General features: G+C 40.5%; 1 protein-coding gene across 1 annotated transcript; it reads right to left on the bottom strand.

Annotated features, from left to right (window-relative positions):
• On the bottom strand, positions 1-24261 carry LOC108877497 (SRY-box transcription factor 13). Its single transcript, XM_018667568.2, is given in 15 exon segments — positions 1-3271; positions 5300-5516; positions 6488-6641; positions 6643-6659; positions 7205-7310; positions 8284-8414; positions 9283-9448; positions 10084-10160; positions 11724-11838; positions 12005-12073; positions 13944-14116; positions 14967-15053; positions 16830-16932; positions 17091-17301; positions 24185-24261. Coding segments are annotated over 15 exon segments (1998 nt in total). The 5' UTR covers positions 24259-24261; the 3' UTR covers positions 1-2973.
• Between the last annotated feature and the right edge of the window lie 1591 nt (positions 24262-25852).

The raw sequence follows: 25852 nt of genomic DNA, 5'->3' as shown, positions 1-25852 counted from the left end.
TTAACACAACCAATTTATTATCTTTCAGGAAAAAAAAAACACACAACTCTGAAAACATAGAGAAATGTACACCTTTAAATTACACAAGCTCTTATAAACAAAATAGTCTCTTTCTATATTTACATCAGCAGGGGTAACGACAGGAGACTTTCAGCGTGTCTCCACCAAAATAAGATAAACATTTTCCTCTGATATCAGTCTCTGTACACAAAAGCCAGCATCTTTACTCTACACAGCCCCAACCCAGAGGTCTGACATTTGTCCTTTCCTGCCATTTTGATTTGTCAACTGTGCCATTAGCTAAAGGTGGATTGACCCCAGTGTTATTTAGGCGTAGTGAGTTACACATTGTCCTATTGGTCAACATGATTATTGAATGTTGAGAGCAGAAAGACACCAAAACTACCCAGGAGCCCAGTGGTGGCCACACATCTCTACAGACTAATAGTAATATGCTATTAACAAAACATGCTGCACAGGATGTAGCAGGTTTATTTCAGGCACTGTTTTACTGCTGAGGATTGATTCTGGCATACTCAGTCTGCCAAAACTCTAGCACCAAATTAACTCTGGAAAGCAGTGTAGTTATGAACACTTTTTTTTTTAAATTAAATTTTGTTTCAACTGTACCTATTTATGACGTAAAACTATAAATGAAGCTAAGATTACTCAACATTTGACTTTTAAGCTGGTTATTTGGTCCAATCTGTAACTTAGAGGCACTTAACACCCTGTATGCTAAACCGTTAGCATCAGCAGCATTTAGCTTACCCTGTGCTGGTATTGGAGCTAACACACACAGCTAACAGTACAGAAATATGACATAAGCTTAAACAGTTTTGAAACTGGTTTTCAGCATAAATTTCTAAATCAACCAGCATAGTAACATCCACCTGTGAATGCTGCCTTACTATAAAAGAACATAGCACAGGCATATGCTTAGTGCTTATATAAATCATAATATAGCTCAGCAAGCTAACATGCAGCACCATAGCCAATGGTGTACTGAGAGCTGAGGCCTTGTGGATATTTTAGGTGTCTGTGTTCTCATTTCACCAGTGGTTAAGTCTCTCAAAAACGAAAGTGAACTCCTTTCACTTTGGGCAGTGTTGTCACATCAGCATCTCATAACCATCACTTGACATTTGTATCCACCACAAGGGAGAGGGGCTTACATCTCACCAACCAATAACAGCTTGTTCTCCAATGTGAAACAAACATCTGTTAGATGTTTGTGGAACAGGAAATTAAAAGATGAAATGAGAAGACAACTGTTTAGCATACTGATTGATCTGTCACGGCAAAATATGTTATTTAGTTTCACTTTCAGTCTTCAAATCTGAAACTAAATCCAGTGTAGCCTCAGGAAATTTGAGAAAAATGTCAGAATGTCAATACTTTGGAACAAGGCCCAATGCACTCGTACCAAGAAAATGACAATTCCTGAAAAATCTTCAAAGTAGTTTTTCAAGATTAAAAAAATAAAAAAATAAAAAATAAAAACAAATAAACATGTTGGATATTTTTTCCAGCGGTGTGGGAGGCCACATTTCAAAAGAGGCAAAAACGGCAGACATATGAATACACTGATAGGAAGTGCTCAACACAACAATCAATAAACACTCAAAGAAGCAAACACAGAGGTATAAAAAATAGGTAAGGCTGAGGTCAACCCACCATGCTATGAAGAGGGAACTGATAGACACACAAATACAGCATAACACAGCACAGCTCAAATGAACAGTGTAATATGGGAGGGCGAGGAAGAGGAGGGTTTGATTGTTTTGCCTGGGTCACAACAGGTGTTCTTCAAAATAATTTAATTGGTACTGGATTGAAAACCATTAGGTGCAGTGAGAAACCCCTTAAGTTGAACATTTATTCTGTCAGTGAATGCAACTCTCTGTAGACCCACCATTTATACATGAAGTAGTGACTGATACCTGTCATGTTCTCTTTCCAATGAGATTGATTTAAAAAGCAAATGGTGCTGCTGTGATGTGATTCTAATTCAGTCTGATGAACTGCTGCTGCTGAAATATGCTTTTAATTCCTCCATTCTTTCCCCCAGTCTTTCTTCAAGACTTAATTTGTGTTACAACTTGCCCACTTGCACACTAACCACAATACATAAAATTATTCAAAAAGGCAATGTTTTGATCCAAATACTATCTGACTTCATCAAGCCTTTTTTTTTTTTTTTTTTTTTTTGCAATGTTGTGCTTTGTAATTATTTTTGTATCCTGGAATCAGTATTGTTAAATTTGTGTAGCTTTTTTAATAGCCTGACACCTCTCAAACCCACACATTTTAGCTTACATTTATACAGATTTATACACTAAGATACTTCATGAGAAAATTGACATTCTCTGCTTCTCTGTGTCATTTAGCAATAACCAGCCTTTACCAGCAGAGGGCAATACTGACTCATAGATAACATAAGGTGTCATCACAGGCCTGTTGCTTCAACCAGTGAGAAGTTACTGTGCTGCTCCATGGTCCCTCAGCAGACCAACAGGTGAAAACAGGGATTCTACTGAACTTTTATGGTTCCATTTACACTTTCTTCCAATAAGTGTGGGTGCCATTTGGTTTGTCAAAAGTCTAACATGGGAAAAACCTAAGCAGTATAATAAACCGCAACTGCTGCATTCTAACACAAATGATGGGATGCATTCTAACATTGACATGATGTCAATGAAGGGAAACAAGTAGCATAAGAATTTGCCTTTATGTGTATGTGTTACTGTGCTAATTTACAAGGGAATCAGTGTGACATCTCCTTACAGAGGAGCAGTTTTCTCATTCAGTGACAACTTAATCCCTCCCTGTTTTCCATAGTTCATCATCCATTCTTCCTCTCTGACTGCCAGTCAATGAAGAGCACCCCTTCTTCTTCTGCTACCCTCCCCTCCCATCCCTCGCCTCTATTTTCCTTTTTTTTTTTTGTAACCCCTCCCCTCCCCACCCCCTTCAGTCTGTCAGGAGCACCAGTTCGCCCTCACTCCTTTCTCCCCCGTCACTTTCCTCTCCTTCGCTGTACGGCGGACGCTCCCTCTCTCGTTCCCTCTCCCGTTCCCTCTCTCTCTCTCTGGGCAGGGAAGTGGGGGTGGCGTGGCCCTCCACCCGACGCGGGTTGGGCGGGACCTGTGGCAGGTAATGCTCCAGTAACGCGGGGTGAAAGGGCATGGTTGCCACAGAGACTGAGCCAGCGCCACCCGGGTACTGGCCATCACTGTGAGAGTAGTGGATTTGCTGAGGCTCCGTTTGACTGAAAAGACACAAAGAATAACACTATAACATATATCAACCTCAGTTTGCTGTATTCAGAAATGCATTTATCTTTCATGTGATGGAAGTGATGAGGTTTAGGTAATACACAGTGTTTATTCTGTGTTTACTGTGTATTCTGATAAAACAATATAGCTTCATCAGATTTTAGACAAGTATTCATGAATACGTTTTGATTCTTATCTTGGTTTTTTGGTTGAATGTAAGTTGAACTTAAATTGTAATTCCCTCTTATTGTGCAAGTACATATACACTACAATGATACCATTTTAAAAATATTTTTAAAAAGAGGAGAAAAATTTTTTGGACACTGTGTCTATGGGTATTTCCAGTTGCAGTAATTGAGTGGTGTGAGGCGAGCATCTCAAGCACCTCTGGTTAAGGAACTCTTCTGGTTAAATGATCAACCCGAAAATATTATCTAGCTCTTTGATTAAAAAGTAAGAGGCATAGCCCTTTACAATTTTTAACTAGTATCACCAAAATGCATTTCGGTAAGAAATGTACAGTCACTTAGTTGGAATTCTTGTCCCTGCACCGCTAACTGAGCATGGAAGCTAAAGATTACAGTGTTGTTTACTGTGTCAGCAGCTTAAATCAGTTTTCTTTTGAGATCTTGGTCAGTTTTGGATGAATTTAGCAACTACGGTGCTGTGTTTTGTTGACAAATTCAACAAAAGTGTTTTGAATTGGCACCATTGACTGGCTCCTCCATTGCAACCATGACTGAAGGTCACAGTTGTTGCAGTATTTTCGAGGCATTCATCAAAATGGCAGGCATAACACGACTTCTCAGAAAAAGAAAGAAATAATTACAACCGACGATCATGAACATTTCTGTGTTTGTGCCCATTATATTTCACTGAAAGTGGAAGCCAGTTAGCCTATATTACTAGCGTTAGCACAGATTCCCACTACACATTAGTTTGTGGTCGTGTTAGCTCCTGCACACAGTGCTGTTTTCGTGCCACATTATATCAAGGAGGGGGTCTTGCTAACGGTGGCTCGCTTCCATTTGTTCATTGTTGTGACAGTAGACCAGATGACCATGACCAGACTGGGAAAACTCACCAGGTAGATATATAACCTAAACACTTTGCACATTTCCCTATGTTTCATATCATGGAGTAACATACAAATTCACACAGTAATGTAGTGAATACTCAAATTGGACTGGAGTAAGCAAATGCTAACAGCTGTGGCCACTTAACTGCCTGTGTGGCTGTTGGAATTGAGGTGGTGATGAAACTATCTGAGGTGCCCTCCCACACCATTATATATTATATTTTTTCTGTGTGGAGTTTGCATCTTCTCCCTGTGCCTGTGTGGGTTCTCTCCAGGTACTCCGGCTTCCTCCCACAGTCCAAAGATATTCAGGTTAGGTTAATTGGTAACTCTAAAATTGCCCGTAGGTGTGAATGTGAGTGTGAATGGTTGTTTGTCTATATGTGTTGGCCCTGCGATGGACTGGTGATCTATACAGGGTGTACTCCGCCTCTTGCCCAATGACAGCTGGGATAGGCTCCAGCCCCCCCGCGACCCTTAACAGATAAGCGGTATAGATAATGGATGGATGGATGGATTCTGATATTAATGTTTTGTTTCTCAAAAGAGTCTAAAGAGTAAAGATGTGGTGAGTACATCTGTGAGGCCAAGAAAAACAACACTGAAACAGAAAAATACTCAAAACCACTGTTAACAGCTCCAACCTCAAGCTTAACTAGGTGGAGGAGTTAGAAGGAACAATGGCGAGGGATGCTATTCATCGCCGAGGACAGACTGAAAACAGCCCAGCTGCACTAGCAACACTCCACTTTTGTTTGTGTATTCGAGAATATTTAAAAAAAAGCTTTAGGAGCTGCAGGCATTGTCTACAATCTGTGTAGGTGCAGAGTGAACCTGTTAATTGAGTGAATTGTCAGTGTTTTCTGCCAGGGACAAATTTTCTCACATTACCTCAAAGTTGTGTGAAGCATGCTGGCCTCTCTGTGTGTGCATTAGTTTCTACCTGTGTGTGTAGGTTGCTCTCTGTTCCTGCCGGCGGTTCTTCATCATGGCCTTGTATTCGCCCACCCTCAGCCTCCGTCCCTCCACAATGCACGTCCGTTTGGGCCGGGGTTTGTACTTGTAGTCGGGGTAGCGCTCCAGGTGCTGCCGGCTCAGCCTCGCCTGTTCTTCATAGTAAGGCTGCTTCTCCTGGTTGGACATGGCCTTCCACCTGGAACCTAAAAACACATTGGGACAAAGAGAATGAGTTCTACTTAAGTCTGATTTTAGTTTCTTATTTAAATTTGTCTTTCAATTACATTTTTCCCCTTTTTAGTGGAAATAAAGTCCTTTCAACAATATTACACCCTTCTTGCTCACCTAATTTCCTGCCTGTGTCTGATAGTCTTTTTACAAGCTAACTTTGATATAACAGTTGGAATGTGCATTTATTGGGCACTCCAGTTTTGGGTAGTTGTCAATAGGTCAAAACCTTACCTTTACTTTCTCATAACCAGTTTGGTCAGCAACTAATATAAGATTTTGAGTTTGCTAAAAGTTTGTTTGTTTAAAACACTACAGAGCCACTGGGATGATTTTTGTTGATTTTTCTTGTCTTTAACCACAAGTCACTGTGGCACATGAGAATATGTATTTTTGTTCACACCAAAATGAAAGATGAAATTTGACTGGTTAAGTCCCTCCTCTAAAGGTGTGCTAAAGACATCTTCAAACAGAGGGGTGTGATGTTAGGTTGTGTGTTAATTAGTGTGAAAACTGATGTGAAAAACATGTGATCTCAATTGTCCCACCACTGCACAGTGCGATGGAAAAAACAATGCTTTGTACACTGAGAGGGAAGTATTTAACAAGCAGTTAATAATAAGATTGTGTGTTTAAAACACAAATAGATTACTTGTCTGCATAATGCATAAGTGCATAAGTCACACATGTGTGTATTCATATCTACATGTCTGTGTGTGTCCGTGTGAAGGATGGCTCTCCACAATAGAAAGGAAGTTTGGTCCAAGGAAAGGGATTCAGGCCAGTATGTGTGTGTGTGTGTGTGTATGTGTGTGTGTGTGTGTGTGTGTGTGTGTGTGTGTGTTGTTGGAGAAGCAGGTGGATATTCATGCCTTCACATGTGCCAGGCAGCGTCTCAGAATAGAGACACAGAGTGAAACCCACCCCTACCCAGTGCTGGGCTCACCCAGGATCTTGCTGATGGAGGAGTTGTGCATGTCAGGGAAAGCCTGCAGGATCCTCCTGCGCTCGTCCTTGGCCCACACCATGAAGGCATTCATGGGTCTCTTGATGTGGCCTGAGGAAGGAGGGGGCCGGGCCTCAGTGTAGCTGCCTGGGACCTGAAACGGGCAGGGCACCTTCAGAACAGAGGGCTAGAGTCAGAGAACCACACCAAAGTAGTGCTGGCGTTACTCATTCCTCCTTAAATATATATCTATCCCAAGGAGTGGCACACTTCTTTTCATAAACCTTACTGCTGCACCCCTGCCATTGGGTGATATTTTGAAGCTCACCTGCTTATTAACTGCTTATTAGTTAAGTTTCTCACCCACAAACATCTTATTGTTCAGTTGTGATTCACTTTCCCCACCTACATTCTCCATCTTGACGTATGTACCAGAACTTTTTTTTCAGTTTTTCATTAAATCTTCGAAATATCAAGAAGGATATGATGTATTTTGATACAGCTGAATCTGGAGGTGGTGGTGGAAGTTATTTTTGGATACCTAAATGTCAATGTGATATTCTAAGAGGACGATAATAAAAGAGTTTATAATGACAATGATAACTAGAATAGCATACTGCCTAAATAACACTACTAGTTATCCTACTTATGAATTATTAACGTTAACAAATTACTTTCAATGAAAGGTATTAAACAGACACCTTCAGGGACACCTACCCTCAGAGTCACTGCTGAGGTGGTCCTCAGTGGACAGCATGCCATGTCTGTCTTCACCACGCTCAGAGTGAGAAATTCTCTCACCGTGCGGGGAATCTTTATACTCCTGCAGACATAAAAAAGACAAAGACAGGTGAAGTCAGACATGCAGTAAAGGTACACAAATATTCACACTTGAGCACAAAGAGATGATTTGAATTTCAAGTGCAGTAAAAAGATGACCCGATGTCCAAGGGGGTGTGTTCAAGGCTCGTGTGTGCTACACAGACTGCTATTTAAGGTAAAGAAATGGCACATGTGCCATATCAGCTGCTGTTTAAATACAGAGCTGTAAATGCAAAGAAAGGAAGTTACAACACTATGGTGGAGGAAGAATGGTGTTTATTGTTTGAGGGAGGAAAGGTGAAGGAGAAAAGTCAGAGATGGGAATGTGACAGCTTCTGAATTTGCAAAACTATCACACCATCAGTGTATTATCTAGCACTCATTCCTGTGATGTAAAACATTATTTATTCCCGCAGTGGAGGGGAATACCAAAATAGGTCAGTCAACAGTAATGGTGTTAAAGCAGCAGCAGCAGCAGCAGCAGAGGCGAGATGGAGCAGGATAATGGAGTAGAGTACAGTATTATTGTGGACAAAGAGAGAGGGCAGGTGGCTCAGTCAATGCCACACTGAGGCCTTTGTGGTATTGTGAGGCTACAACAGCTGTTGCTCCAGGATGAGGCTGGGACCAAAGCTTCAGCCACCTCAAAGAATAAAAACCAAGACCAGAATAGAAGACAATTTTTACAAGAACCAAAACAAAAAATAGTAACCAGGATTTTTACAATTGGCTTCCAAATGAAATATGTAATTTCAAGAGGCTATAATGGCTATATCTACACAGATGCAAGAGGGAAACTACGATTTATGAGTTTCCATTTTGCCTCACATTTTTCCTCTAAACTTGTGTATAGTTTAAACAGCAATATTATCGACTTTTTCAGTGTAGCATGTGACCGTACCCATGTCTGAAAAGGGGCTCTAGATAGAAGCCTGTGAGTGTGCTCATTTTGTGTAAACTGACAATCAACTCACCATCTTTCCACCACTGTCTCTCTCTCTGTCCCTGTCTCTTTCCCTCTCTCGCCCTCCACCGCTGTGGCTCCTCAGGAGCTGCTGGGCATCGTGGATGGCCTGGGTGACCACGTCGCCATCTCCAAGGAAACCTGAAGACAAAAACGTAGGATGAGAGGGAGGAGAAAACCAAAAATGAGGAACAAGATGATAATGAAGAAAAAGGATATTAGAGAGAGAGGGAAAGTGTTAAGTGGAGGCTATGATGAAATGACAATGTGCTTTTCAAATACACAAGACAGAGATTCTTTATGTCTGTGAACATTAACTTATGATGAAAAAATTGAGAGAGATAACAAAAACATTTTATATTTTTCAGCATAATACAATAATAAAATAATATTTTTTTTCATATGGGGCAAAAAAGATATAGGACAAAAAATAATAAAAAATTGTAAAATGTTTTTGAATGAATGAATTTTTAAAGAAGAATTAGAGGACACTGAGTATAAACACTTTGGGTTGAATCAGAGATGAAAAAAGTAGAAAAAGTGATATTTATTTTTATCACAGTTTAAATTTTTTGGAAGAATTTTAATTGTTTATACTGTTTATATTCAAGTTTGCCAATTTACAGTGTTCATCTGCTCTTGTTGGCACATTGCTATATCTCTTGATGCATTACCACCACCAGTTGTCAATCAGTGGAATAGTGTGAAAACATCCGCAAGACTGTATCAGAAATCTGTATGCATGCACAAAGATACAAACAAAATGGGGACCCACTCATAAATGGATTGCTCAATAGTGCAACTAGCGGTCACAAAATCCCCAGTGTATCTTTAAGATAATGTCATGTAAGCATGAGGGAGGCTTCATGGGCCAAAAGAAGGCAGTTTAGACCCTGTAACAAAGCAGAAACACACAGGGTGTCTCCACAACTTTGATTTGAGTATGAAGAAGCTGTGAGGATGAAACTTTTTTTTTCTCCCATGTGATCATGAATTCAGTGGAACTCACTGAGGGCAGATCGTGGTGGACTGTGGGACACTTCTCTCTGGAGATCTCTGGGTCTGTAGGCTCCCTGCAGTGCCAGCGATCCAAGCTCCAGGCTCTGTGGACTGGGTGTTTTCCCCATCTCCAGCCCCTTTGGCTTGGAGGTCAGGTTCAAGGGTTGACTGGCTTCCTAAACACACAGTAAGATCAGATGAGCAGGGGTGGGGCCACTTACACACATTCAGGCGTAACTGTAAAGGGCGAGGGTGTGCGTGTATTCCAGTTATGCATGGCAGATTTGGCATGTCGGAGCGCATCTGTCACACCTTTGTAGCGTTTCTGGTCTTTTGTCTTCATGTTCACCTCATCCTCTCTCCCCTTTTGTTTATTTAAGCTGTGTTAGTCTATCTCTGCTTGAGAACAAGCCATGCAAATACAGCTTATGCTGCATACACAGACACACACACGCACACACAGATACACATAGGGAAGAACACACTCACGCACCTATACCACACACATTAAACCTTTGAACAGAGGGTGTGGTATATCCCAAAAGCTTTTCAGACTCCAAAATACCAAGAAAGTACATTTTGTGTTTAATCTGATGAGCTTCACTTTCTTCACTACTCCAACCATACACATACACACACTGTAAGTAAACATACTCCTGCAATTCATTGTTTCCCTCAGTAATGTTTGCATTCTGGAGATATGATCTCGCTAATGTAGGTGTATGTATTAAAAATGTTAGTGTTTCAGGAACTGAGTTTATTATAGTGAGATGTAACAAATGTCTGTACATACACTGTGTTGATGCAGTACCTGTCGGAAGGAACCACTGCTCCTCTTGACAGGGGTGGGGTGAGGGTTTGGCAGCAGCTGCATAGGATAGTCCACAGCTGTGGAAGATGTAAAATTTTCTGTATGAAAAATATTATTTGAAGCTCAGACTTTCAAATAATTCAAAGACTCAAATGTGTTCGAACAACAGCAGAATCAAAGAAAGAGCGTCTTCACTCTGCTTGATGCACAACTGTTAAATGTGGCTGTGCCAAGTTTCTGCTACATCAAAACTATGTTCAAATAATGAATAAATAAAAATCTGATGCAGAGGATCCTCTTAATCAGTATTTCTGCAAAGCAATAGTGAATTCCACAGGTTGTGTTAAGATAGATTTTTAACACATTTACACGTTCTCTTTAACTTAATTTTTAAAAGCCTAAGAAACCTGTAAGTCCTGTAAAACCCATTCTGACATAGAGAATTATTCATCATAGCATTAGTGATAGACTTAGCATAATTCTCAGCATGGCTAAAAATTAGGTGCATTTGGTTTGGACTTCTAGGGAAAAATCCCCAAAGTACAATGTCCACTTGATAATGAAGATATATGTAAATGAGAAAACAAATAGAAGACAAATCCAACATGAAATTAAACAGCATAGCACTTCACTCTGTCCATATCATCAAAGAAAGGATTACTTCATATCTCTGGCTACAGCTGACCTTTTCCACACCACCCAGCAGTCCTCCGACAATTTTCTACATTCATCTGTCAAGCACTCACACACAGATGCACACAATTCTTGAAATAGAGAAAGCAAATGAATGGCCATCCTTAAATTCAACCTACAATGTTTTAAAGACTGACCTTGTGCCAGTTAGGTTTGAAAAGGCAGATAAGACAAGGTCACTCACAAGCATAGCTTTTAAAACTAGTGAAAGCAAGACTGCACAAAGCTGTAGTTTTATAAGCTGTGCCCTCTATAGCCTGCTAACTGTACAAGCATAAGTGCATGAAAGGTACTATGAACTATATCATCTGAAGTCTACATTTGTATCTCACTGATGTTTTTCCATTTTCCATAAAATAGGCCTTGAGTTGAAGTGCACAAATATGCCTAAGTTTCTCTTGAAAAACACTCGAGTTAGAAGATGTTCCAGCTCATGGAGCTATGGTGATGGCAACAAGTTTTCAGCACAAAGTATCTGGCCTTCAAAGAACATTGGCAGATAGGTTGAGTGTTCATTCTTACCTCATAACAAGGTATATAAGAATAGGCTATAAAAGAAGTGACAAAACCCCAATGTTCTTGGTGCTAAAGGCCTGGTGGAGAGAAACTTAAAGCTTCCTCTTCCTCTGCAACAGTTTAATGGTGCCAGACTGAAGAATCTCAATGCCTCTAAATTTATTTAACTTTTTTTTGTGGAATATTCAGTTAAAGGTTTGACAGGTGACCACTTAGCCTAACTACTAACCGTGTTTTATAGTGCAGTTTAGTGGACTAAAGACAATCTTTTATCATGAAATTCCCGAAGACTCATACTGGGTTTGTCTCAACAGTTCTAGTCTGCAAGGTGCCACTGAAGAGACTTTAGACAGAGACTATATCAAAAACGAAAAATCTAATTTAATCCAACTCCGCAAAGCTGAAATCTCCCTGCTATCTTGATGACTGACCTGGCTTGCAGGGGATTGGTTGCAGTGGCAGGGTCATCTGGGGGTCAGAGGTGACAGGAAGGGCCTGGGTGTTGGGGTGGAAAGCCGGGATCATCACATAGGGCATGTTCACCTGCTGGGACAAGGCAGGACATATATACCTTACTTAAAAGTTCTAGCCTCATTTGTGTGAAGCACAGGTTCCTGATCTGCATAGGAAACTTCTCATGTAGAGGTATCATCCCACTTGTGCTGCTGGTTTTGATATATGAAGACATATGAAGGTCTTGAGAGGAGCTGACCTGGATCTGTTGCTGAAGCAGGTTGATCTTGTGCTGCTGCTGGATCAGCTGCTGCTGCTGCTTGGCAATCTGAGACACAAGACATGTTCATTTTCACACACCTAATGTATTTAAGTGCACACAGTGTCGGTGACCATTATTGGTTCTTCATTCAGGAACTCAGCTTGAAACTCCACCAAATGCAGTCCACTGCAGCATGTATGAATTTTATGGATGTTATCTCAAAAAATGTTCAAATTTCATACTTAGAAGTTGAACTAATTGAAAAAAAACACATTTGAAACATACTGTGAAATGTCTGCATGTGCTACCACATTGGTACATTATATTTAAATTATATAAATGTATATGTAGTTGATTGTTGTACTTGAAACAATATTTTTTATAAGACTGACAGTTTACTACAGACAAAGACAAAAATCTGGTAAGATTTCTAAGGTTGAATCACACTATCTGTAAAACATTCCAAGTGAACTCAGGTTTGACCTTTTCAACCACAAGAACTTTTCCAACCTTTTATAACCTAGTTCTAGTCTTGGGTCTTTGAGTATAGTTGCTATTCAACAAAATCTTCTCAGGTGGCTGTGGCTTTTATGGAAGTGACCATTTTGATAGCCCAGGAAGTCTTTAGGTAAAGTGGAACACCACTGATTCCATCTACATCAAAGTCTTTTTAAATGGTAAATGGACTGTAATTATATAGCGCTTTTCTAGTCTTTTCAACCACTCAAAGCGTTTCACAGTACAGATCACATTCATCCCATTCATACATCTGTTCATTTGTTCTATAAATTGCTTTCTAACACATACACACACCGATGACACATCGGAGGCATTCAGTATCTTGCCCAAGGATACTTCGGCATGCAGACTGGAGGAGCCGGGAATCGAACCACCAACCTTCTGATTGGTGGGCGACTGCCGCCGTACAGATGTTGGTCTGTTTGTCATTGCATAAGTTAAAAAAAAAGTCTTTTGTGGCTCCAGAGGGAGTCTGATAAATTGCCTTAAGTGATGTCACTTGAGTCAAGGTTGATTGAGGCTGAAGACTACAAGTTTGAAAAGTAAAAAAAAAAAAACCCTGGGGGTGTGGAGTTAGAGAGAAGTGAGTGAGTTTACCAGACCTCTGTAACCCACTCTTCATCTCTGCATTGTGGGTAATGTGGGCACCACATTTTGACAAAGAAGAAGAATAAATGGAATAAAAAAGACAGAGAAATGTCTCTGTCACCGCTGCATCAATTTTGATTCATTTTTCTAAACCATTGTTCATTAGCCTGACAATGTTGAACGAGTGCAATTTTAAAATTCTAAAGTGCTCTGTGAGTTGACTTGTCAAACACTAGCTTTGAAACTGCTACAACATGTGTCCCGAACCATTCAGACTGCAAGTAAGCACCAATGGTCAGTAATATCAATATCAATATTAGAACAATGCATAGAGCTACTTCTGATGCGACTTTTGTATGAAAGTTATGTCATAAAATGTCAAATTATGTTGAGTCTTTACCTAGAAAAACAGTGAGACAGAAGAACCAAAACAGACCATCTCTACTTTGTTAACTGCTGTCTCGCCTTTCTGATGTTTTTGGTCTCCCACTCCACTGCTTGATAACATGAGCAGCAGTGAATTACATGGAAAAACACGATGACCCTGTTGTCTCCTCGTGTGCAAATTTGACATTAAACAAAGATCGCTTTTAAAATTCCATCTGTCTAATTTGCCTAGTCTGTATGCTTCTTCATATACTGTCAAAACACAAAAATGAATTCACAGAGAATACTTTTAGCTCTTGTTCTATTCCCTTGGCATCCACAGTTTCTGGATCTGCTTGGTCAAGTTAATAGCCAGTGTAGACACAGAAATTTGTTTTGAAGTTACATTGTGTTTGTATGTTTTGATTATAATGATGGTGGATGTGTGGATTCTGAGCAGTACCTGTTCCTGTTGTTGTCGAGCCAGCTCCATCTGCTGCTGCTGTTTCTCCAGCAGCAGGGCGGCCATGTTCCTCTGCTCAGAGTGGGCTCCCAGGAGCTGCTCCCTCAGACCACTCAGCTGGTTGATCATCATCAACAACTGGAGCTCCTTTTCTGCCAGAGACTCGGGGGTACCTAGAGGGGGGTCAGATGGTCAGGTCTGAGCATCATGTCAGCGAGGCAGTGTTACTTCTCTGCTATTTCAGAATCTTTGCTTGAGTTATGATTTATCTACATACCATATTTTGGTTACACGTTCCAAAAAATATTATTTACTTAGAATTTATGATGCCAATACAGATATTCCTCCTTGATTTTACTTAATAAAACATCAATAAGGACACTAGTTTATTTGGTCTCTTTGTCATCCTCACAGGATAAAACTATATTTATTATATTAGTGATGTATTTTTCATCACTTGTTGTGACTACAAGAAAGCACAACTGAAAAAAGTGAAATAATGGAAATGAACAAATACAGTTTCATGTCAATACTCAGTTAACCGCAAACCACATAAATGACTTGAGTGTGGTTACAACATCAGGATCGGGACAATGGTAATTGAGGCTGGGTTCCTCTGAACATCAATTAGTCAATGTCTGTTGCCTGGTGATAATAATATATATACATAGTTTCACAAAGCAAGCCCTCCAACCTTCTCCTGTTTCTCCAGATGTGCCTTTTTGTTTGTTTCTATGTGTTAGTCCCAACATACCACAACTGAGGGTAGATAGGGTAGAATGAGGGTAAATAGGCTGAAACCAACAATTTTCACAGCAAAATTATCCAACCAGCTGTGTGCTAAATTACTTCTCACAGGTATTCCTTTAGAAATGCGTAATATGTTCTATGAGATTTAATTTAAAAAAATGATGACTGTGCAAAATTAAAACAAAGCAGAAATTTGCACATTCACAACAGTAATGTGTTGGAAATAATTCTATATAAATGGTATAAAGGTGTTGGTAGTGTCTGAAAGCTGACCTTTCAGTTGTCCTGCCCCCACTGTGCTTTTATCCAGAAGTTTCTCCTTCCAGTCAGCATTCAGCAGCTTCTCAATGGTAGGCATTACTGTTAACAGGACACAACAGGTACTCAACAGAACCTCACTGAGCTGCACTAGATGGCATGAAAAATATATTCTGTCAAATAAAATCTATCTGACACCAAACTACTTTCTCAGCCTCTCCTCTGCCTTCCTAATGGCATTGATTGAAGAAGACATTTGAGGTGCCGAAGGGCAGAGGTTGTTTGTGCATCTTGGAGAAGTTTTGAGTGTTTGAGTGGATCAATATTTGGACAGAGAACAATCCAAGGTCAGCTAGCAGGCAGAATTTGAGAAATATTTAAGGCGAGGAGTGGAGGCTGGTGAAAGACTTGAGGGCAGGGAGAGTCTTAGGAGCGGCTTAGAGAGCAGCCTTTTACTCCACGTGCGAGGGACTGAACAAAATCAGACCAAAAAAAAAGCACCCTGATTCCCTCAAACCTATTCAGAAACCAAACAACACCTTTGCTTCACTAGACAAATCATCACTCTAAGCATTGATTTTCAGCAGACTGCATTGTTTAATGCTGAATAGCAGCAGAACGTAGTGCACTTAAACTCATAAGATAGAGTTGTCAAAGCCTGGTCGGTGAGAAAATTGTATGGATGTGAATATATGTGAGTAAAAAAGAAAGACTCCCATACAAGGAAAGGAACTGAGATGCAGAAAGGGGAGATATTGTAGAGCCGCACTGATTCAAAGGTTGCAAAAATGGTGAGTACTTGTTGAGATGAATTAGGTGCAGATCCAAATACAAGTCACTTTACAGCCTCTCAGACTACTGAGTGCTGCAGAAGTAACCTGGTGTCACACATTAACAACTGTATCAACATCAGTTTTAATTGATTAGATGTTTGTATGGATCTCTGAACAAAAACTGAACATCAGGTCAACAGAGACATTATGTGCAGATTGGAAAAAAATCTGACTTTGGTATCCCTTAGTGGTGGTGGTGGTTTGAACTTCTCTCTTTAGCTCTCTTTTCTCATTCCTGATGCAACTTTTCATGTGAAAAACTTAATGCAACTCTATGACAGATTCTAGGAAAGACTATCTGAAAATGAGTGATGTTATTCCAGTATTTTAATGGGTATAGCATCTTGATCCCACCATCCCACCTCTCCCAGATATTGATAACGTATTGATAATAGTTCAAGAGGAGAGAGAGAGAGAGAGACAGAGAGAGCATCTATCCCCTGAGGATCATGAATGTCTGTACAAAATCCATCCATCCAGTATTAGTGTTATTTCATTCTGGTTCAAAGTGGTGGACTGAACTGACTTCTGGCCAACATAAGACCAAGCTTGTAATAAGCCATAATGATCTTTTAATATCAGAAAAACATCAATCATGATTATTAATCACTAATTATTATAAGGTTTGAGAAAATATCTTTTTATTCTCACTGAGCCCTTACCCATCTCATTGTTTGATGCTCAGCAAAACATTTCCTGAAAAAGCTCCTAAGTGGACCTTGTTATTGTTATTTTGTCAAAATATTCAAAACAGTTCAACGGATATCAACAGTGTAGTAGGTCAGGCCAAATAAAACAAAATGAACACTGAGTCTGCACAGCCATGGCTCCTCCTCTAAATAACAGGAGTAATGCCTTCAACTTCACAAACAGGAGACACTTTTCCTGTTTCATATGACAACAAAGTGCATGTACTTACACAGTCAATACAAGAAAGGCTTCTTTTGCTTTGTTCTGAGTATGATTACTTGGCAGCTCTGTCAACAGTAGTCCTAACACAGCAGAGCAGAAAGTGAATGAGAGACCATAAGAGTTTTAAACAGACCTTCCTTGAAGGTGGATTGGCCCTCTGGTCGATCATGTGTCCTGACTTCCTTCAGTCCAATGGGGCTTTGCCTGTGAGGCAGCTCCTTACCTGGAGACCCCTCCTGTCAAGACGCAGAAAAAAAAAAGAACATCAACTGACAAAGCATCAGACCAAGATGAGGAAAGTGCAAACTTTCTACTTTGATGATCTCTGATGCTTCTCACATGTCTTAATGCCTAACCTGTCTTGCTCTTTAACATCTTTTTGTGATACCCTTACCGAAGGGGAGCAGGACAGTGGTGGAGTCAGCTGGCGGGCCTCCAGTGGCTGATTCCCAGACCAATCACGTGAGGGAGATGTCTTAGGAGGTTCGGCATCTGTGATAACTCCGCCTCCTTCGCTGGACTCCTCCTGTTCTACTTTGACACCAGCCATACTGACATCCCCACCGGAGAGGAGGTGCAGCGCTGGAGGGCTGGGCTCAACCATTCTGTTGAAAGACAAACACAAGATACAATACTAGGTGTCATTTGGGTGTGGTGAAATTTGGACACTTGCCATGTGAAAGTTAATTTAATGGTTGATATCATCTCAGCACAGAGCAGAAATCAAGAAAAGCTTTAAGAGAATAAACTGCAAGATGCACATGTTCAAACAGCTGGTTGACTCTGTAGTAGCAGCAATGGTGCTGGATGAAAAGGTAACAAGACTAAGAATCTACAAGCATTAATAATAATAATAATAATAATAACATAATTCATTTGGAGGTACTTGGTCATAAACCAAAAAGTTTTGAGACTTCCCAGTTCAAAAATGATGCTAGATGAGGGGGATGACCAAAATAATTACAATGTGTCCTCTTTGGACATCTGTACAAAATTCTGTTTTTTTCTTACTAGTAGATGTAGATATATCTCACTTGATAGGTGAAAACTTTGACCTCCTGGTGGAACTAGAATGAAAGTCAGGGGACCCACAAAGTCATTGTCCTTTTGGAAATATTGATGCCAGTACAAAATTTCAAAGTAACCCACTCAATAATTGTCAAGATATGTCAGTCTGGACCAAAGCAGAAGAGCAGTCAACCACTGCCAGTCCAACCAGAGCCATGCTGCTAGTGTGGCTAAAATCTACCAGCTGTTAATGACAAAACAAGTCCTTGTAGAGGCTTTAGCCCATGATAAATTTAGCATAATGTGCATTTTGTCAAGGAAGTTAAAATCAAAAACACTCTTCCTCAGGAAATAAAATTAATTTTGAAGAACAAAAGTTGTTACAAAAAATTGCTCCAAACACTGCTGATCCTGTAAGGACGTGCACATTGGGGGAAACAGAGAGAATCTCCCGCTGCCACTGGCATTGTTTCACACAGTACTTTATACCTTGTTACAATCAAACAATAAAACAAGTAATCTCAGCAGGTCTGTGGGATCATGGCCTTTGAGCTGAAAGAAGGCTTTTAGTGTGAAACCTCTGCGCAGGTAATGTTGAGTTGTCATTGATGGCAGCTAAACAGTGCATGTAAAAAGGGCAAAGTAGAGGTGATTGGAAGTTGTTGTAGTGATGGAATTAGTGCGTTGCAAGTGTACATTATAGTGATTTTTATCAAAACTTAAAATTACTTTTGAGTCTGCATTAACAGCAATCAAGAAAGAGGGCTTTCTTTCAAATATGATAAAATAATATATCATGAATAAAGATTATCCAGTTACAGAATTAAAGAGACTGGTGATTCCACTGCTGGATTTCACTGTCATCACTGTCCTCACAGTTGACATTAACGTTGAGGTGATGCAGATCAGTTCTATTATCACATGGGGGGTCTCTGGTGTCTGGTGACTGTTTTAGGTCACTGTTGAAGTCATGGTCAAGCACCAAAAAGTCACAGACGCTTAAGTGTGTGTGTTAGCCTGTGTGTGACAATAGGAGGTTACAGAGAGGGGAGACAGACAACGCCTCAGTGAGGGAGAAAGAGAGAGAAAGGAGGAGAGGACAGGTTGGGTGAGAGAGGTTTGAACCACAGTGAACTTGAACAAATCAACTCGGGTGTGTGTGTGTGTGTGTGTGTGTGTGTATGCGTGTGTGTGTGTGTGTGTGTGTGTGTGTGTGTGTGTGTGCGTGTGTGTTATTTCCCAGCTCTGCAGCAAGAGGAAAGAAAAACACAGCAGACAGCAGAACAAAACAAACAGAACACACAAGGGCAAAAAGTGCACATATATATAAAGAGGCAGAAAAAAAGCCATTGTTGGAGCCGGGGAACAAAGGAAGCCGGGACAATGGGGGAGAGGCTGACAAAAGCCGCCGGCCGCAGGAAACAGGCCGGATAACAATGCCAGCGGAATGTGCCGACCAACTCGGGAACACGGTAAAAAAAATGCGGAGCGCCACCGTTCTGCGGAAAGCATAATAATGATTAGAGCCCCCCTCCACTTCACCCAGCTCTCCCAGCCTGCATACTGTGTTTCTGAACAAAGCCACCTGTCTGCCAGGGTCTAAGGCTCCAAACCTCAGTGATGTATATGCATGTGTATGTGAGTTTAAAGCTGCACAATAAAATACAGCTATGACTTAAAAGCAAACACAGTAAAGGCCACGTCATCTCTTACCAACACTCAAAGAATTCGACCTCTTTGTGGTCACTGCTGGGAATCTTCTCCACACCGGAAATGTTGAATCAAAACGTAAGTAGTGCAACAGACCTTTGCACTGAACCTGCAGCAAGTCACACACAAGTTAATACACTACCATTGACTGTGTTTTTGTGTGACAGTTCAGCACAATCTATTTTGATCAAAGAAAAACTTTCTACAAGTAAGTTCACCTGCAACTATGTTATGTTTACATTCTCTGTTTTGCACAAAAGCCCACTATGTGTGCAGCATTCTTGAGGCCTGACAAACATGTTCAGTGCAAAGCTGATTGTTTACATTGTTATGAAGCCATAATATTTACATCTGTGTTAGCTAGCTAGCTAAATCTTTCTTGGAAATATATATATACATATATATATATATATATATATATATATATATATATATAAGCATTACAATATAAAATGCTGTTGAGACAAACTCCATTATCACCTCTACTGCTGCAACTACAGTGCGTGCCGCAGTGCAGCAGTTAGCACTATTGCCTCACAACAAGAAACTAGAGGCCTTTGCACGGCCTTCTTGTGCCTGCATGGGTTCTCTCCAGGTATTCCGGCTTCCTCCACAAGTCAAGACATGCAGGTTGGGTGAAATGGTTACTGGTTGTTTGTCTATATATGTTGGCCCTGTAAAGGACTGGTGATCTGTCAAGGGTGTACCCTGTCTCTTGCCCAGTGTCAGCTGGGACAGGCTCTAGCCCCTCCGCGACGCTTACAGATAAACGGTAGAGATCATGGATGGATGATGCTGCAACTGCTAATACAAATACTGCAACTACTGCTACAGCTATTGCTCCTACTACGAGTACTATAACTGCTACTTTGACAAGTACTACTCTCACTTATTACTGTGGATAATGTTGAAAATCTATGAAAAACATTACCATTATATCTATCATTATCACAGTATGAATTACATCTGTCGGTTTCACCCATATCTGCTTCTAGTTACTGCTGTGAGTGTTGATGAGTATGTATCATTATGGCCCCTTATTTTTCTACTAATAGAAACTGTTTCAGCAACCCAAGCAGAGTTAACAAATATGACTGAAACCAATGCCACTATATTAGTGTAAATATTTTTCCGATATTGATACTGAATATACGACAAATCATATTGATAACATAGTTTAATTAAATGTTTCTGTGTTAATTACTATATCAGACAACACTCTTAATTTAAAAGAAACTAAAACCTCCAAAAACTAATTCCAGTTTTCTTCATTTCATCATGAATAATAATGTGATATGATCATGTTTTCACAATACAATTCATTAAAATGTTAGTATAAAAAAAAGACAAAATTGTCAGCCAGGAGAAAATCCTTTTCTGCCCAGTGACCTTTATTTAACAAATTAAAAATAACATGGACTTTTCAAATAACTTTGCAATTTGGACTGAAGAGAAAATCCTGACAATTCAGAGAAACTCTTAAGTCATATTAAACCAGGTGTGCGCCTTTACCAATGAGGAGAGCCACATTAATTTAACAGCTTCATGGAGTTTGGCATGGTCCTCTCCTAGAACCAAGCAAAAAAAATAAATAAATAAATAAAAAAATGCCAGTGCCAAATGCGTAATAATGTTGTTACTGCATTTCAACACAAGGCCACCTGTCTGCCAAGGCTCTAAACCTGTGCGAATTGTGTGTGAAGATGTGTGTATGTGTGTGTATGTGCATGTATTTGAACTCTGAATCATAAAAAATCCATTTCACACAGCTGATGGCAACTAAAAAGCCCTGTAGCACATTAAATACAGCTGCAAGTGGGGGGAACAACAGCACTCAGACTCATTTGATGCCACCTGCTTGACTACTGTTGACTTTGAACGTGATATCACAGTTATTTGTGTGTGCCTGTGTGTGTATGTGACTGTGCTTGGGTCTATCTTGGATCTTGTTTTAAAGGTCTAAAATTGAAACGTTTCTTTTTAGTTTGAGCTGCATACGTTTGCTATTTGGTTTTAGTGTCCCATTATCTAAATGCAGTTTCCAACACACTGATACACACGTCATCTGTGGTAACCAGTGGAATAAAATATCAGCTATCAGCATGTTTAAACCCACAAGGATCGGTATCAGCCTAATCGTGGCTGATTGCTATTTTCAGGTTTGGTGGGTGGTTTAGCGGAGCATTAGGAAGGAATGAGAATGGGGGGATGAAGAGGAAGAGGTGGCAAACTGTTTAGCCAACATGGCAGCAACCGCTGCCGGTATCGGCGAGGGGTTGATTGTATGAATGGCGGGGGGTCAGGGCTGGCAGCGGCAGCACACTGAGTTTTATCCCACGCTGAAAGTTATTCCTGGGTCTCCCCTCTACGTTCCACAGAGGCTGGACTGTAGAGCTGCCACAGGTGGCTTTCACACGCCTCCACACAGAATGCGTGTGTGTGTGTGTCATCCAATGCAGAGGTATGCAGGGAATCTCAGCGACCCACAGAGCCGTTGACAGCGAAGAATGCGTCAAGGTGTGTGCATTTTAAACAAAGGGACTTTTAAAACAATGCCTTTAGTGCAAGCCAGTCAAAGTTATCGCTTCCCTCCACATCACTCTCATCTAGTTAAACACACACTTAACCTATCTGCAGCTGACAGCATTCTTGTGGAACCTGACATTGTGTGTGTACGTGTGTGTGTGTGTGTGTGTGTGTGTGTGTGTGTGTGTGTGTTGCATAATCTGAATAAGATTGCCTTCTTGCTAGATTATCTGATTGAGGCCTGTTTTCCGACCACCTACAGTGTTCACCTTTTATAGGTGCTCACCACATGCAGCTGAGAAATCACAATAAAACAGACCTCAGAGCAGCTGTTGAACTAAACAAAGTAGAACAAAGTTACCAAAAAGCACTATAGGAAATAAACACCCATGTAGGTGGGATTATGTTTTTTTGCTTCGGAAGCTAACCTCAATTTTACCTGAACTGACCGATTTGTTACAAGAATCAATCATCACTTGTTTGATAGTCCAACACGGCTAAAAGATTTGTTGTTGTTTGTCATTTTGCAAAGTTTCAACATGTCCCGTTATATAAATTCTAATATACAAATCCTGATGAAACAGAGCAATATGCAACTTACTTTTGGTGTTAGTCACTGAACTCAAGTTTAAAAAAAGTAATGATTACAACATATTGTAGGGGAATTCTTCTGTATCTGAATGAACATGAAGCTTATCTGATGAAGGACTGAAACATTATCAATAAAGCGAGTACAAGTCGAAAGCAGGATTCTTTGCTTTTTTTTCCACAGTCAAGAGTTTTTGATCATGTGTTAATGAGACATCAGTAATTGTGTCTGAGGGGAAATCCTATGGAAAATACTAACTGATGACTTAACTGATGACTCCTAAAAGAAGGAGTCAGTGTGACCACAGTATTGGCTGTGCTGTTACAGAACTTCACTTGTCCTGCCCCCCACACTCCCCACTGTGAAGTGAGAAGGCCGCAGAGAAGGAGGCGATGGAGGATGACAGTGGACAGAGGGAACATGCCTCTGCCCTCAGATACAAATCAGCTCCTCTCCTTTGAGCACTGACAACACTGAAACCTTACACTTCCCACGACACAAGAATCACTTCACACAAAACCTTCAGTTACCCAACAAGTTGTAACACGTAAAACCTAACATCCCCCCCCTCCCAGGGGGTTTGGCAATGCAAATCCTTTCTGTTGTTCTCACTTTCTTTTCTTTTCTACCTTTGTTTCCTTCTTCTTTCTCTCAGTGTTTTTTTTTTTTTCTTTTTTATTCTTCCCCCTCCCGACGGGAGCAGCTTGTTGGGTTTATATCGTCCTTGTCGCTTTACAACTAGTGCCTGAGGCAGAATAGCAGAGAGTGCACAATAGACAGTGAGAGTGCACCAATAGCCAGTCTCAGCAGTTGAGAGCAGAAGGATAAAGTGTTAGATATCTAAAGAGGTTTACTTGGTGATAAGCAAATAAAGACTTTTGCATTGTCATCCCTGAGACTGACAGCTGTAATGGCAGAAGGTTCCCTGCAGGAACACATCAAAGGCAGAGAGCCACAGCATGTCTCAGTCAGCTGGCACAAACACAACAGTCTAATAAAGAAAAAAGAAAAGAAAATCAAATGTAAAATATCTCACACCTAGATCTTTGCATATCTGCACAGCCAGTTCCACCACACTATTGCAGAAGGAGAAGCATTTGTAATAAATTTTCTCACACATTGTTCAATTGTTGACAGCGTTCGTGACAGAACTCTTACAGTAAGTTTCCAACCTGCTGTGCAGTCGTGTTAAGACAAGTGTGAACCGATGTATAAACAAATGTTTGGGGAAATGTTTCACAGTACGCAGTATTTGCTTAGGGATGATAAAACAATCCAGCGTTCTCTGCCAGCTAGTGCGTGTCTGCCCACAGGGTCTGGCTCGCACTGCTCATGCCAAGAGCTTCAAGTAAAACTGACACATCACTGAAAGAAACCGAATCTCACCTCAAAATTTATTTATTTATTTATTTTTTAAATCTGCTTGTGAATCTTTGTTTCTGTTAATCTGAATCTTTGGTTGAAAATAAGTGAGGGATACAGAACAGACTTGAACTTTGCGCATAAGTTCTATCAAGGAAAAGCAAAAAAAGACTGTTATCAAAAAAAGACAATTTAGAGTGAATAAAAATATGCTTTTATGCCTTTAAACTAAATTGAAAAGAAGACACCCAGAATTCTAACCCCTCCACCTATCCCTGGTTTTCTGTACTGACCTGGAGAGGCTGAGCAGATGTGAGGAGATCCAACAGTGCTCCCCGACTGGAACAGAGCTGCTGACACAAGTCATAGTGACTGGCTCTCCCTCACCAGTAACGCCTGTCTTTTCTACACTTCTATTACCCCCGACCCAACCACCACCCCAACCCAACCACCCCACCCCTTCTCCTACCCCCACCTCTACTCGCACAAGGGCAAGTACAAAGAGCCTCTTCAAATCCCACTGCACTGGGGCCTCATTTGCATAATTAGCATGTTGTTGCAGGTAACCCTCGCTGCAGCCCCGACGTACACGATAGTGATCGAGCATCAGCCCACCAACAGGTGCGATAGTGGTATGATAGGAGCATTCATTCGCTTCAGACACTTTCTAACAAAGTCGGCTTTATTTTCCGTTATGATTTCCTGGATACATGACCGAGACTGTGGTGTAGGGGCCAGAGAATAAGGCAACATGTAAACAACACAGTGAGAATCATACCCCATTGTTACTGCTGCTTAATGTAATTTTTAACTGAGAAGTGAGGAACCTGCCACATTTCAGTCTGTATGTGCAATACCTCTAGTCGATAAATCAGAAACACACAAAAAGTCTTTATTGATTCTTTTTTCGTCTTATATAGCCAGATTTTAGTCATTTTAAAGTCAGAATAGACAGGGATAGAAATGGAAAACTAGTGGAGGCATGTAGTGGGCTGTCATAAAGTGTAATTTGTCATAAATGACTCAGTGTGTCTTTTTGATTAAATAAAGAAAAATATAAATAACCTCATTCTTGCAACACACATTGAATATTGGCTCTTTTCCACTTGTTTCTATTTGAGTTGGATGCAGCTGCACCAGCTGCTTCTGTGGCAACATGGCAACAACTGGGTGCATAAATGCTACATTCTCATATTAAGCTGCACAAATTGAGGTATAGGTAGGTCCTTCTGCCGCTGGAGCTGTAGAGTCTGACCTGTGATGACAAGTCTCCTGCTGCTCCTACAACTCCACTCAACACCTGCTGCTATAATTAGAAATTACTTGTACTGCTATTAGTTTTATGCTTTATTGCTACGTTAGCAGTTAATACTTTAATTATCACTACTATCGTTACTACTACTGTATTATTGGCATCACCTTACATTTTATGTGGAACCTGTGTTATGCTATGTTCTTCTCCTGCTATTCTTTAGATGGAAGTACGGCAGTTTACTTGGGTTGCATGCAAATGAGTAAGGATGTGTTTGAGGTGTGTTATACGGGACTTTCACATACTATAAAGCGCAAGAGCGACAACACATGGAGCAAGACCATTATTTACAATGGATTGAGTGGCTGCGCAAACTGCAGCTCTGCTCTGCCCTGGCTTTTTGATAGGTTTAGAGGCCTAATGCTCAACCAAATTAAATTCTGACACCCCAGTCCCAGTGGCATTTTTGTATTGACACGAGGCAGATGTTTTGAAAATGCAAATTTAATCATAGAGTTATACAACTCTATTCTGTGATCCATCCAGTGCTTGGAAGGTCATGGCAGAAAATATCTAAGATGATGGGGATACTGCGTTAAACCAGTAACACTGAAACTGTTTACATATTCTACATTCATTCCAACATTGTAGTTAACTGCTTTATAGTGCAGCCACATCAGAACTGAAATAAACACACTCTTCATGTGAT

Source organism: Lates calcarifer, linkage group LG12, assembly GCF_001640805.2.
Source record: "Lates calcarifer isolate ASB-BC8 linkage group LG12, TLL_Latcal_v3, whole genome shotgun sequence".
NCBI classification, from domain to species: domain Eukaryota; kingdom Metazoa; phylum Chordata; class Actinopteri; family Centropomidae; genus Lates; species Lates calcarifer.
The sequence above is the reverse complement of the archived record's forward strand: the minus strand, read 5'-3'. Positions and strand labels throughout refer to the sequence as shown.